Source organism: Limanda limanda, chromosome 8, assembly GCF_963576545.1.
Source record: "Limanda limanda chromosome 8, fLimLim1.1, whole genome shotgun sequence".
In the NCBI taxonomy this organism is placed as follows: Eukaryota; Metazoa; Chordata; class Actinopteri; order Pleuronectiformes; family Pleuronectidae; genus Limanda; species Limanda limanda.
Genome location: NC_083643.1, coordinates 7869737 through 7885197, shown reverse-complemented (window position 1 = coordinate 7885197; position 15461 = coordinate 7869737). Strand labels below are relative to the sequence as shown.

The 15461-nt window shown below is 42.1% G+C and overlaps 1 protein-coding gene across 4 annotated transcripts in view; it reads left to right on the top strand.

Moving 5' to 3' along the window:
* srgap1a (SLIT-ROBO Rho GTPase activating protein 1a) overlaps positions 1-15461 on the top strand; it is a 79853-nt gene that overhangs the window by 36443 nt on the left and 27949 nt on the right. For all 4 annotated transcript variants that reach the window (XM_061076682.1, XM_061076681.1, XM_061076680.1 and 1 more), the window contains exons 4-8: positions 6143-6205; positions 9530-9709; positions 10461-10589; positions 12486-12707; positions 13169-13270. In XM_061076682.1, the coding sequence (XP_060932665.1) occupies positions 6143-6205; positions 9530-9709; positions 10461-10589; positions 12486-12707; positions 13169-13270 (696 nt within the window). The remainder of the gene's footprint in view (positions 1-6142; positions 6206-9529; positions 9710-10460; positions 10590-12485; positions 12708-13168; positions 13271-15461) is intronic.

Genomic DNA, 15461 nt, shown 5'->3' with positions numbered 1-15461 from the left:
AAACAAATCTGTAGTAATATCTTTTAATGGAATCGCTGGCAACATATTTCCACAAGTCATGAGAAATTTAAACTTTATTAAGCTCTCTACACGCCCACTTTCATTTGACTCTGCTCTGATTTCACTTTGAGTTCAGAATAAAATTCCCAAACAGACACTACTGTTCTGTATCTCTCAGTCCCTCAAGTCCAGTTTTCACCGCTCCATCCTCCCACTCTCTCATTTTACTCACTCTCTACTGTGCTGATGTTTGACCTCCACCAGAAAAGGTCAGATGTGTCCTTTCTTTGATCATGAGAACGGTTCAAGTTAAAGCTCACCACTAACACAATCCAGATTTCTCATAGCGGTCAGTTCAGGCTGCAGTGTCTCCAGTCACTCACTTTATATAAACGGCCTTTCACTTTCAATTAACCCATGGATTTGACGGAGTATATTTAGCTGCATGATGTGCAGGATGCAGGAGACATATCGAGCGTCGTGTTTGATGGTTGGAGTCTCCGTCGGACTCCTTGTGGTTTAGTTTTGTGAATATTGCCGAGGAACCTTCGTCACCACAGTTTCAGATCCGTGGGCCTTCGCTCTCCCATCTGAACTGTGGCTGCACGACCAAAACCGGGCCTCTGCTTGCCTTCTCCACCACAAAGACGACTACTCCCTCGCAGATTATGAGCTCCTATGCTGCAGGAGTCACATGAACTCACCACAGGCCCAAATTACAAAGTGGCTTTTCTTCAGAGGGGAGTGCCTGTGGGACTATTTATATCTCTGTTGTTGCTTTTTTTCCCCGAACGTTTCAGATTCAAAAAGTAAAAGCGATGATAACGTTTGGATTTTTAATGTAACATCTCTTGATGGTCGTCATTTTGTGTGATTATATGTGGTGGTAATACAAACAGAAAGTTGCAGCAGTCATTTCCTTTTGATAGTGCTTACAGACTTATGGTTCTACAAATGAGAGCAGATGTGAAACAGTCATTCTTCAAACGTTAACCCTTCTCAGACCCAACATTCTAAGATTATCATAATTATAGACTGGAAACTTTCTTTTTATTCGTGTTTTTTGGGGGAATAAAAGAAAGTCATAACACAAAATTAGTTTTTCAGTTGCACAGAGAGAGGGTAGATGCAGTCTGATTTTCTAGTTTATTTTGTTTTCAGGAAAAAGTCTATTTGTCTATACAGTCTAGTTTATTGACAATTCCAATCTAAATCATCCCAGTTTGTCCAGGATTTTACCCAAATAATAACTACAGAACCGCAGTTGATTTCTTTCCCAAAGCTATTTACTTTGCTATTGCTTTCCAAAATGAATGAGTTAATGGATATCCCCAGAACACATGAATAGCCAGATATCTGTTTTTCTTCCCACTGTTTGTATTGGTCATGCGTAATAGATCCCAATTATTCATTGCTGTTTGCTATGTAACGTGAATACAACTTTATGATTTGCGCCAGGTAGATTTTCATTGGCAATGGGGTTGAAGACAACAACTCCCACAATCCCACGCTACTTAACAAAAGTCATCAAATAACGTCATTTGCTATTGTTTTGATTGCGAGACCACTTGTGGCTGATGTTACATATTATACGATTTATGCCAATCCATAGAGTGAACCAAACTCTGTGCAATAGTTGTCACATTTTTAAAGTTTATAAGGCAGTTTAGGATCCAGATGACACAGTGCAGACGAGCTGCAGTCTGGTGGGAGGCCCTGCTTCGTAGACCTGAGACACAACTCGGCCTCTAATTAAAGCCTGTGAGCCTTTGATCTCTGCAGAGTTTCAGTAACGAGGCACAAACAACAGTGAAGTCCTGCGTGTAACACGTCCCCTCACAGCTCCGAGGAGACAGCTGTACTGTTGTCATCCTTCCGGCACATCAAAGACCCCTGTTTTTATTTCCTTGTATGTTCTGGTCTCACGCTGGGAGAACGAACAGCAGAGGACGACCCCCAGACTAGCCCCAGTGTCTTTGTCAACATCCTCTGGTTGACCTGTTTGTCGCTCGGCATGTGTGTTTAATTCTCCAGCGCTGCATTGCGGTCACTTTTTAAAGCAACAACAGCCGCAGATTCCTTTGAAAGCACCATTTAGGCTTCTTTGTTTTTCCTGGTTTGTTTGAATTCAAGAGCCGAGCAGTGGACCTCTCTTTCTTTCACTGGGCTCGGACAGATCTTATCACATTTTTCATTATTCATACAACCAGCTCTTTGTTTTACCCGGCTGTGTTTTATTTATGTAAGTCACGTTCTGTGGCTGCAGCTACAAGGTGGAGTTCCCAAAGCTGGAGGAAGTCGTGAACTTTTCCAGAAGCAAAGCGTGTGCAGGATATACTTTATTTATTCTTTTACCTTTTCACAGTTAGACATTTTGACGTGTCATGGTCGGGGAAAAAACACTGTTGTAAATAATAAATGAAAGATGGGCGAACTTCAGTTCACTGCTTTAGGTTTAGAGCCTAGCGTGCTTCTTCTTCTATGCTGTGAACCAGGCTTCTTATGCATTCATACTGTAGACCGACTGTATTCATAAACCCTGACTCCTGCATGTTAGCCTATAGGCCAAACTAAAAAGTCAGACTAGTAAGTATGATAAGTAGTTCCCATCACACCGATGTATTTTCAGTTTATATACACATATATATACAAGGTGTTAAGGCCCTTACAGTTGAAGGGACGTTACTGTGTATATTAAAGGATTAGTTTGGATTATCAATATCAATCTCTTGTCTGTGCTTTAAGTACAGGCTATTTTTAGCCTAGCTTAGCATAACGACTGGAAGCAAAGGGGAAAAGCTAGCCTAGACCTGTAAAAAGGGAAAAATATCAACCCTGATCTACACTAAGTACCACAGACACAGACACAGACACACAGACTGGCCCAGCAGGGTGTACATCTGTCATTCCCATACAATGATTAATTTCAGTGGCAATATGAAACCCATCATTCCCCAGGGGCTGACTTGGTTTCCTCTCTGCAGGGTTGTTTCATCTTTCTAATGCGGTTGGAATATAAATGGTTTGAGCTTAAAAGGGGGAAACTCATTTGTAGCATCCTTTTATGAATTAGACCCAATTGGAAACCCCCAACTTAAATTCCTTTAAAGTGAAAAAGGGTACATTGCACACATTAAATCAGTGACATCCACATCACAGCATATTAGATAACTTTGCATTACTAGTAATTTGAGGTATGTGTGACTTACATTCAACGACGGTTTGAAAAGTGATTATTTAAGAGTTCTTTAAAGCTGTTATTTAAGCTGGAGCTTTTTTGGTGAGAGCACTTAAAACATGCCTTGAATGAAATGTCCATTTACTTTCATCTCTGTCTTTACTCTCACACACACACGCACACACACACACTCGCACACACTCTCTCGCTGCCCATGTGATCCCTGAGAAGGCTTTTCATTGAGCTCTGGATCACTTCCCAGTCTTCTCAATGGGGAAGAGCTGACGAGTGTTGGATGTGACAGACAGTCAAAGGTTCTGTCCTCTGAACTGACAGTTGCTAATGGATTTTCCCACAGGAGAAGGCCTGTGTCGCCACGGGCTTTTTGATTTGCAAGAATGTTCAATTAATAGGCATTTTGCTTTTAATATGGTACTGTCATATTCCACGACATATAATTAGAGGTCTACTATAAACCCATAGACTAGATCATCCTGTAATTTATCAAAAAACCAAGACTTCTCTGTTAGTTCCTTATCTACGCTCCTTTCTCAGAGGAGGTTGCCGGTTGTCGAGTTTGTTGATTCTAAAGCTCTGGTTATCTGGGCTTACAGACGGGTTTTGTTCTGATTAGGTAAGCGCTACAAATCGGGGAAGTGACGGAGCAGGTGGTGTTAGAAAGATGCTACTGATCGGCCAGGTCACTCAGCAACGTACTCTAATTTCAGACACAAGCCTGACAGCTGGTAACTGAGGGTCTAATCCTCTTTACTGTTTATTCACATGCTCGGACATCGGTCATCTTTACCTGAGTGAAGAGCTGGAGTCATTTTCCCAGTATTTATTCTGTCCCAGTCCTTTTACATTTTTGTGGTTTTGTGTCAGGATGAACATGCTTATGAAGTCACCTGGATCTCAGATATGTGTGTGTGTGTGTGTGTGTGTGTGAGAGAGACCTCAATAAAGCCTCTTACCTGTTGCCAACACCCACATGGGGCCTCAGGCGTGCAAGGCTGTATGACTGACTCATCTAATCTTAAATCAGGAAACTCCATACACATTTCAGGAGTTTGAAGGAATGGCATTTTGTGGTGGGGTGCTTTATTTAAAACAGGTGGAAACAACAAATGTATTGAAATTTTTGTAGCATGTTTCTTTTTTTTTTTAAACCTCTGATATTATACAAATACAATATTTCAGTTTCTTCTTAATCTGGGATTTTGTGGACACCATATCAAGTAGTGACCTACCTGAATTTAGTAAAATGTCAAGATTAAACATGTTCTTCTTCTATGAAGTCTGCCTTTGTGTTTCAACAGAGCATTGTGAATAGAGGGTGTTGATGTGTTGTCAGTCACCAAAATAACAAATTGAGCTATTACTAAATCATAAGCCCAGGTCATTTATGTACAGTGAATAAAATAGGACCTAGTATTGAGCCTTGTGGCACCCCCTGATTTTGACTTCAAGGGAAGCTGATTGATGAGTGACCACAATCATTGCTTGAGGTCTTCCAGTGATTTTTGCATTTGTTTGCCAAAATATTTGATCTGCATTCATCCCATAGAAAGAGAATGATCAACAATGTCAATTGCTTCAGATAAAATCAATGAAGACGGCAATGCAACAGTTCTATCGGGTTGATTATATCAGTTTACTACCTCGCATGCGGCTGTTACAGTGTTATGTGAGACATTTTAAGTATCTATAAGCTTTTAAAGATTTAAGGTAAGCATGTTAGCAAGTTATATAGATCCTTGGCATCACTGCTCTTATTTAGGTATATTTCCTTGCATACGAAATTAATTAAAAGGATCTGTTAAATCAATGGTCTATCTTTCAAAAGGTCTGACCCAGTACATTTTCTCGCTCATGTAGGTCTAGTCCCGACAGAGAACTGTTTAAATCGTCCCTCAAAAGGACTTTTACTACAACTGCCCACATCCACTATTGGAGGAATTGTCTATAGATTCTCGATCAGAAGTAAATCACTATTCTTTCCCGCTGCACTACATAGTTCAATGCCCTCCCAGAAAGCTCTTACAGCCTTTCTCTGTGGGCAGATCCCAGAATGAAATTTGTCTGGAGATAATTAGTTTAAAGAAAGACCTGGAGTAGCTAAGGGCCAACGTGGCAACATCTTCCAGCAGCCGCCGTTATCGACTGTAGTGGACGGATCCGAAAATTCACTCCCATGACTCATAATCTCATAAACATGTGATACAGTATATGAGTCAGTGTGGAGGAAATATGGGAGCACCACAGTTAAATGAATAGTGAAAGCTCCACTATATCCATCAGTGCATCAGTGTTAAACTGTATCCCACAACCGTGAGATGCATTAATGTGGGCGTGTGTGTGATTGTATTACTGATTCAGCCCTGTGGCACGGCTGATCGAGTTAACATATTTCGGCAAAATCTTTCACATTCAGCCATAAAAGCTGGATAATGTGTTAAGCATGTGGACGCTGAAACTCGAGCTGTGCACGATGAATTCAGACGCTGACGCCACTTTCACACACACTGTGTTTGACACGGGATGATGAATGCACTCTTCTATTTTGTGTGTGCGTGGTCACAGGCCTGCGTCTGGTTACTGTGCACGTTCATATGAAACCTAATATACACTAAACGCTGTATGAAATATTACCAAATTGCTGAACTGTTAGCTGGCTACACCTCCAGAAATCACTTCTTCTTCTTCTTCGCTGCTCTAAAACAGTATTTGCCAGTTGCAGAACAACATTACTGTTATTTTGGGGAAGGGAAGAAGAAGTGACGTTTGGGAAAAGACAATTCTTTGCATACATAAATTCACATGGGGATTTTGAGGAATTTTCTATGCTGGTGTCAACATCAAACTATCTCTTATAATTTTGTCTGGGAAAGTTCTTGATGCATGTTCTTTGGTTCGTATTACTCTGTTGGTCTCATTGTTTTTTCTTCTTTATTTCTCTTTCAGAGCAAGGAAATAGCCTTTCAACTCCAGGAAGACTTAATGAAGGTCCTAAATGAGCTATACACAGTAAGTAGTAATGATTCCGGTGCTTTTTTACTGATGCACTTAAGTACATTAGTGTTTGCTGTGATTTAGACTGGTCTTTGCAAGGGCTTGCATATTTAACCCTGAGGCTCAGAGATGTCTGAGGGAACCCATAGAACTAAACAGACCAATATGATTGCTCAAATTGTCGAGAAGGTCTGGTTTCTTTTACCGCACACAAAAAAAGCATGCAACACAATCCTCTTTACCCTCATGAACCGACTATTCAAGCTGTGAAGCATCAGCTTTATGTTTGTTTCTCATTAGAATTCATATCCGTGTGGTTTAATGGCTCCTATCAGCTGTGTTTTATCGCTCTTCAAAGCAAATACATGCAAAGCCACACAGTTGACATTAGACGCAGACAGCAAATGTGGAAGGGAAATATTAAACCGCTAGTTCACAGTGATGTCTGCTGTAAATAGTTTGAGAAACATAGAACGTACAGGAAGCTGTGGCTGCAGACTTTTCACCCCAGAAGTTACATTTTCTCTCCTGCGATCAACTTTTCATCAAACCATCAAAGATCTGCATTGAACAAGCTGCTCATCCTCAGTCTAATTTCTATAAAGGCCATTTTGTGTTTCTCCGATCGTTGTGCAGCGGATTTGATTCATTAAGATCCATGGAGTGTTCCCTGGGAAATTGGTGAAAAATATACCAAAAAACATTTGCTTTCACACATGCACCTGTCCTGGAGAAACCCCGGAAGATCTCCAGAGTTCAGTGCATGTCTGAATGCAGCCATACTGTTGATTTGCATGCTTCTGTGCAGTCAGTCATCTAATTTCCTTGTGTAACATTCAATAGGATTGTGTTAGCCTCCTCATTGATCGTCATGGTAACCTGGGATGCACACAGACGGTGCTACAAGCTGAGGCAGTTGTTCTCCCTTCCCCAGAGATGGAGAGCTGTTCAGTCTCCTTAGAGTCTCCAGTTACTCACTGTAGAGGACGACAGCGGTTACACTTCCAGTCGGTGGACGGTGCTGCTCCAAACCGACAAAGTGTTCCTCCTCAAACTCAACGTGTGTGTCATTCTCACCACAGTCCACACTCAGGATTCGACCTGGTGTAGCCCCTGTGGGAGGACACACACTCTCACACATATATACTGTATATATTCACGCAAACAGTGTAGGTATTGCATCAGACAGCCCCAGCCCTGATGTCCGTCTCCGCCAATGAAATAACAGGTCTGCTCCATCTCTAAATACGTCCCCTCTAAAAGAAGCGGAAAAGTAAACACATCAGCGGCAGACTCCAGACCAGTAAGTGAGGAGTGCAGGGCCCAAGGTCAGTCACCCTTCTCTAAACTGGTTCCAGTTCAGCCAAACCCCAGCTGAGAGGGAAAAGGCTGCAGGCTGATCAGGCTTCCCCCTCTTGTTCCACTCGTACAGAAATAACTCGGTTTGGGTTGAAGCTGTTTAGATTTCGAGATGTTTGAGTTTCTATTTGACCAGAGGTTGAGGTTTTGTGTAGACGAGTGTGTTGCGCACACAGGTTGTGGAGCTGTAATTTACTGGAGTCGGTTCATTCCAGGTTAAACCACTGGGGCTCTGTCCGGCTGCCGTTTCCTGGGCGTTTGCCTTTTATATTCTGCTCATATCCTCGGTACAGTACATTTAACACACAACCATTAAAAAAGCTCTCTTCCAGGACCAATTTTAAAAAGACTGATTAAATAATTGCGTTTAATTAACAATGAAATGCCCAAAGCAAAGATTCTTAAACAAACACATTTCTGTTTTTAACTCCACCAGAGAGATTATGTTTTTATACGTTTACACAAAAACTACTGGATGTGAAACTTGGATGCAGGTTTGCTCAGGGAATAACCCATTTACTTTTGTTGTGGATCAGTGATTGGACATTATGTAACATTTTTATTGATTTCCCAGAGCATAATGGTTCTCAATGGCTATAAATCGCGGGTTTAAGGGGCTGATATTTAATAGTGCGATCAATTTGGTGCAGATCCAAACATCCAATCTCCGGATCTAATGAATTAAAATGTGGTTTCAAAAGAGGACTTGTGGGCCTTGGTGGAGGTTTGAAATCTCCGAGAAACTTTTCATCTGGAGTCTATTCTGCAAATGTTGATTGCTATGCTCAGTGGCTTCTCTTACCTGTGTCTCCATGTTAGCGTCACAGATTCTCCTCATTATTTTCCACAGCCAATATCTAATCAGCACTATCTACAGAGCTGTTACGTCTGTTTGTCCTTTTCTTCCTTTTGTCAGCCTACACTCTGAACCAGTGTTAATAGGACGTTTATAATCTCCCAGCTCACTCTGTCCTTGAAGAAATCCTGTTTGTGTTTTGTGGTTTGTTCGCTGCTTAACAATTGAGTCACTGCTTAATGGACCCAGAGAGCAAACATATGAGGAGCTCTCACTCCAACGTCCTCTGATGATGAAGGCACCAGCCGGTGTTCTACCTGTATGAATTCAAATGTATCCAGCTGCAGTCGTAAAGGGTAAAAGTAAAGGAAGCTGAATTTATAAATCACATGTAGGATTAGGGTTGGGGGAGGATGATATTTGGACTCTCCTTCACTGATGGCAAGCAACTGCTGCAAATATTAATACATGTTGTTTGAGGGGTTGGTTTCTAGGGTCTGCAAGGACCCCTGTTTATGTTTATGTCCCTGTGGAGGGGTACCAGCTGTGCATGAAAAATAAAAACCAATGCTGTATAGAGGCTCTTTATTAAAATAAAATATTATAATTTAACTCTAGCATATGCTATAACCTTGCTTCATGTTAAACTGATTTAAATCTCCAATGTTGGCTTTCAGTTCCCAGAAGTCTCTCGTGTAACGTGAACCCATTATGACTATTCCCTAAAGAGGAAGCCAAACTTGAAAAAAAAACTAATGTCTTTGTTTTGTCGAGCATTTACTTGATTTCATGACTGGAGCTGAGTCGTCAATCAAGGTCCAAAAAGGGAGCAGACATGAAAAAACACGTCTACTTCCTGAGTCCGTCTTGTTTTCAGTCGTAGCAGTGAAGGCAGCATGTACGATTTCACTGCAGTGACATGTGGTTGTTGCGGTCGCATAAGTGCCTCACATAAAAGAGGCTGGAGAGAATGTGTCTTTAGTTTGTGGTTTGGAGAGAGACTCGCAGCCCGCTGTGAGATGAGTCCAATCGATCTGTGATGAATGAGCGGGTCAGGGATTGGTCAGTTTCCATCATGAAGATGGACGACGGTGAACCTTTCACCTCACAGAAACTCAACCGCTGAGACAGAAATACAGGCCGACGTCTTTCTCTTCGACTTATTGTCCTCTGTGTCTCTGCAGGTGATGAAGACTTACCACATGTACCACACGGAGAGCATCAGCGCCGAGGGCAAGTTGAAGGAGGCCGAGAAGCAAGAGGAGAAGCAGATCGGCAGGGGCGACCCCGTCTTCAGCATCCGGATGGAGGACAGGAACCTGAGACGCAGCTCTGTGAAGAAGATCGAGAAGATGAAGGAAAAGGTACGTGAGGGGTTCACTGCTGCTAACCGTTATAACCCAATCTGACAGTTGTATTTAAGCTTCAGTTTTCGGATTCTTTCATAGTATGAATATTTCCATATAGAGCGGGGAAGTGGTCACAGGAGACACATTCAGGACACATTTTAATGTCAGATGCAAAAAGACGAACTAAAGTGTGTGTGTTGTTTGTGTCCCACTGAAGACGCACTGAAAGCATTGTCTTAGGCTTTGTATTCTCAGAACGAGCCTGTTTTCAGTTAAATCTCTCTGACAGATGATTAAGCTCCAGATGAATGGGATTTCTTTTAACAGGACTCTTCCTGAGATGCATTGAGGAAGTGTTAAATTATGGATGATCCTGAAGTGTGTGAGTCAGGGCATGTCAGCCGGTGGATGGTGACTAACAGCCGTCTGTTTGTCTGAAGAGGAAGTGTAGGCTGAAGACAGATGGCCTAGGCTGAGGTATCCCAGTTGAAGTGGAGGACACGGGCCGTTTTTAGTGAAGGCTTTTCTTTTTCCATTCTTGTTCCCTTTTTTAAAAAGTATATTTAACAGGATTTAAGTTACTTCTCCTCTAATGTGTGTTGAAGCTGTTGTTTTTGCCAACAATGCAGTCGCCGCTCTGTGGCGTGCCAAGACGAAAAGCACAATCCCCTTTTTCAAAATGGCAATTCTCAACTCATTAAATTCATTCTTCTCCCTCGTTCTGTGGTTACCTGCTTCTCATACTTTCCTCCAATTCTTCCATCAGCGCCAAGCCAAGTACTCGGAGAACAAGCTGAAGTCGATCAAAGCGCGGAACGAGTACCTACTGACGCTGGAAGCGTCAAACTCCTCCGTTTTCAAATACTACATCCACGACTTGTCGGACCTAATTGATGTAAGTATGAAACCACATTCTTCTGTCAGAGAACTTCATCTGTTCGTCTCCACTGAGAAAAAGTTTTTGGAGAAGACGGTTTCTTGGTTTTCTCTCCAGCTGAGGTAGATTCGAGTTTGTTTCTCCTGTTCTCCTCATGTTGAAGAATCTTTACTATTCAGGGCGGTTTTTATTCCTCCTTTTAAAGAGATTTGAGATTTGAAATAATAATCAGAGGAGTGACGGATGACTTCAGCAGCTGGGCCTGACACAAAAGAGATGTCAGGACCCCAGACTGGGAGGATGGAAATTAAAGTGAAGGACATAATTAAAGCAGCTTATTAACTTTTATAATGAAAAAACTTTGCTTTTCACCTTCTTTTCTGTGTCATTATTGAAATCCAAGATATTATATCCAGTTATACTGTGTTATTCTGGCATTGTGTAGTTTATCAACATCTTTCTAGTAGCTTGAATGGAAAGTGGGGGTGTACCTGACCCTGAAACAACCCTGTTTTTGCATTTATAGCTTCTGTTCATCTCTTGATTCATCGCAGCACTCAGTGTCTCTCGACTCAGCCCTGCAAGCGTTTCTCTTTGTTTGCTGCCACACTGATAAACATGATTTATTTATTATACGGCTCACCTGCGTTGGTATTATTTTATTAGAGAAATAAACTTTAAAAAATGCACCATCTTCTGTGGCGTTTCTAGGGAAACGGGATGAGGCCGAGTTTTGAGCAAGGCTTTTATAGTCCAGACAGGAACAGAGGGAGAGGAGAAACGCAGCCTCTGTTCAGCTTCATGCTGTGTGCTGAAATTACCCCAGTCCCCGCTTTGCTGCACATCTCAACAGGGTGTGTGTTTGTGGGATTGTGTGTAGGATTCGCTCTGCGTGAGCTGTATGTGCCGCCTCACACACATTCGGTTATCGACGAAGGAGATTTTTATTATTCGGAAGCTTCACAAGTCGACCGGGGTTTTTGTGTGTGTGTAACTGTGTGAGTGTGTGTTTGTCTGTGGGAGCCTGGGGCGTGCGTGTCTTCCCAGGAGAGACCTTGGCCAAGGTTCCTGTTATTAAAAATCAGGACTAGATCCTGGAGGTAACATCCGGTTGTGTAACACAGAGGCAGCACTGCAGGCTCAGAAAGTCCCGACTGTTTACTAAAGAGATCTCTCTTTTAATAGATGCATAATAAGTATTCAGTTTGGAATTGATTTTATGATGCAACATTATAATTTTGTTTAATGGTTTTTATGAATAACAGCAAAAAAAAATCGGTAACCTACATTCAGCTGTTGTCTCGAGTCGGACTGAAACAATTGGTCAATAAATCAATTAATCTATCAACAGAACATCAATCAATACAGTGACTTAATCACTTGTTGTAACAGCTTTTCACATGTGAAAAGATGAAAGGACTTATTTTTGGGGATATTAAGTCATTGATATTAAGGTTTACATGGTTGTTTACATGTGGATCAGACATTTTCCTTTAAAGGAAACATCTTATGCTCCTATTCAGTTTCATCATATTAATTTGGGTCATTACTTAAATGTTTACATGCTCTAATGTTCAGAAATCACATCCATTACTGCAGGTCCTCTGTTCAGCCTCTGTTTGAAACCTACTTTCCATTGAAGCCCAGTCTGCTCTGATTGGCCAGTTGACCCACTCTGTTGTGGTTGATCATCGGTTTCCAACATGTGGAGGAAATGTCGGCCTCTGCTCTCACTTTTCCTGGCTTTGTTAGGGGGGCGTCCCAAAAAAGACACTATGTAACACACACAAGGTTTTGTCAAACTATCACATGAGACAGCTTGAAAACTCTCCTCAGTTTCCCTACCCGTCAGTAGAGCGAAAGAAACACTTCAGAATTAAACAGTTAATTAAGTCAATTCTCCTCTTCTTCCAGTGCTGTGACTTGGGTTACCACGCCAGTCTGAATCGAGCCCTGCGGACGTACCTGTCGGCCGAATACAACCTGGAGACGTCGCGGCACGAGGGTCTCGACATCATCGAAAATGCCGTTGAGAGCCTGGACCCACGGAGCGACCGGCAGAGGTTCATGGAGATGTACCCGTCGGCTTTCTGCCCACCGACAAAGTTCGAGTTCCAGTCTCACATGGGAGACGAGGTGCGTAATCTGTTCAACAATGGCAGTTGTGATAATGGTTATATCTTTTAATTGTGTTTCTATCCGTGTTTGTGTTGAAATCTTGTGTGTTGCAAGCACAGGGAGGGAATAAGTGAATTTGGAGTTGATTAAAAAAAGTCTCTGACTTAATGAGATCTGAGTTTCGGTGGCTTAAGTGCAGCGTTTTACTGCATCTGTTCTGCTGGTTCAGGATTTATGGGGCACTGAAATTGAGAAATAATGTGTTATTCCTCCCCTGTGTAGCTCAACATGTGCTAAGAGTTTTCCTGTTTGGCTGGCACCTCCAACGCTGATATCATGTCTGTTTACTCGCTGCAGAAATCCCTGTGGTTTCCTCTGCAATTGAAGAAGAATTTCGATTTCTTGTTTGTGTCCTGGTAAAGTTCGGTTTTATTTTCCCTGATCAACGTCTGTTATTTTCTCGTATTTTCCTTTCTCAGGTGTGCCAGGTGTCGGTGCAGCCGCCGGTGAATGGAGAGCTCATCCTGAGGTTCCAGCAGCTGCAGTCCCGTCTGGCTACTCTGAACATTGAAAACGAAGAGGTAGAATAATGCAAAAAAACGCTAAATCAACTGACTATACAGGCACCTGGGGCACAAGGGGGCTGTAGACAGATCCAACATGTCAAACGTCTTCGGTTCTGTTGCCTTCCAGAGGTGCAGGAGTTGCATAACGCGAGACGCTCACATTTGCTACGAATGAAAAGTTAACTTTAGCCAGAAGTCAGCCAAGGTGAGACCCAGATCTCTGTGGAATCCAAGTTTCTGCGGCATGTACACATCACTCACAAACACACAGACACACACACACACACATACAGTCTGTGTTGTCGTCTCTCTCATGCCCTGCAGGTAGCCATCAAACCCTCTGTGTGAATCCTCCGTCTTTGTTCCCACCGGTAGAATTCACCGTCTAGCTTTTATTTGCACAAACCTGTCCTGTGCTGCTCGGTTTCTGACTCTGAAGCTGCATCTGCAACTCTATTATCTCGATGTGTCTGCAACATTAAGTCCAACATAAAAGAAGAGCAGCCACTAATTCAGCAAGTGTAATCACGTCCGTGAGACCTGCTTTTGTATCACGTCTGACCTGCTTCCGCTCTATGAGCTCGAGCCGACGCCTGTCTTTATTCTCCCTGTTTCCCTCGCTCGCTCCACATCAGTGCACTTTCTGTCTTTTATTCCCCCACAAAGACACACAGGGGCATGTCAATCAAACTCCCCCGACTTCAGGTTCCTTTTGATTATATTGTTGCACCTCGTGAAATTGGCTGAAAATACATCTACAGGGATGAACGATGATGGATAGGAGAGCAGTGTTATTGAGTTCATGTCAGTGTGCTATAATAGATTGACAGATCTGAGTGTTGTTCAAGCAATAGTGATGATAGATTAGGTGTTTTAAGTTTTGATTGATAATCTATAAAGTCTCAGTTCTGATCAGGCGAAGCTAAGTGTTGGTTTAATAATCCAGATCCCAGAATTCTGGTGCTGGCAAACACTTGTTGAGTAGAAATGCAAAATTGAGTCGTTATTCCCATCGTTCCATGACCAAACACATAATGTGAATAGTTTTCCAGCATCGCACAGAGATTTCCTGCAGTGTTTTAAACCTATAAAAATACAGACATTTACCTTTTCACTGTTTTATAGACACATGTTTGATAAAATAGTCGCTGTAGCCTTCAGGGACACGTACGTTACGTTTCCTGCACCAAGTTAAGATGCCTTGTTTCACCAGCTTCTTATCAATGCTTTTACTGTGAAGCAGCAGGAGCTCTAACTCAATAAAATCGTCGTTAAGGCGTTAAGAGAGTTAACAGGACGGCAGATAGAATTACAAACAATAACACTGGATTACATGGAGGGATCATTCCGTGTTAATCCCTTGTGCGTGAGTAGGCCACTACTAACCTACATGGAAATATCAGACTCAACCGCTAACAGAACAAAAGATTTTTACTGTTATTAGTACAAAATGTATAAAAATACTCGCAGACCATAAATGAATGATATTAAGAACAGTTCATTTCAAAATATTTTGATTTTAAATAAGTAAAATGCCAAATATTTACTCATCGAAAATGAATATATTCGGCCCTTACAGGATTAAGATGGATGGATGGATCAAAGATGAACAAGACATTTAAAAATAGTGTTTATTATTATCTTAATATAAATATGATCAACCGATCAATAATTAAAATAATTAATAGTTGTAGCCCTATAATTATTTTTGTGGTCAGTGTCTTTTATGCTGTGTGCTGAACAGTGTGGGTCCTGTTTGTGTCATCACAATTCTTACCACCTGCAGTGTGTGTGTGTGTGCGTGTCTCTGTGCATGGGTACGTCCTTGTGTGTCTGAAGTGAATGTCCTGGTGGGTCAGGCCTGGACGAGGCTGCTGCCTTGTGGTGGGAGCACCAGATGGCCTCTCTTCCTGAGAACAGCGTGCCAGATACATCCTTGAAAAATGAACTCTCAAAAAGACCGACAAGCACGACAGTCAAATGTACAGAGAGAGAAAAAAAGGGGGTCTGTCTTTATTCGGCCAGGAAGAGCTGCAGGGCAGTGCTCAGCAGAAGTGCAGCTGTTTCCTCAAAGCTCTTTGACTCACGTGAAATGGGGAAAGAAAACATTGCTGAATAATTTACTCTGCAGCAGCGGTGGTCCTGTTGTGACGCTGGGAGAAAGACTCTGGATCTTCCTCAAGTTGTTTGGGTGAACAGCCCTGCT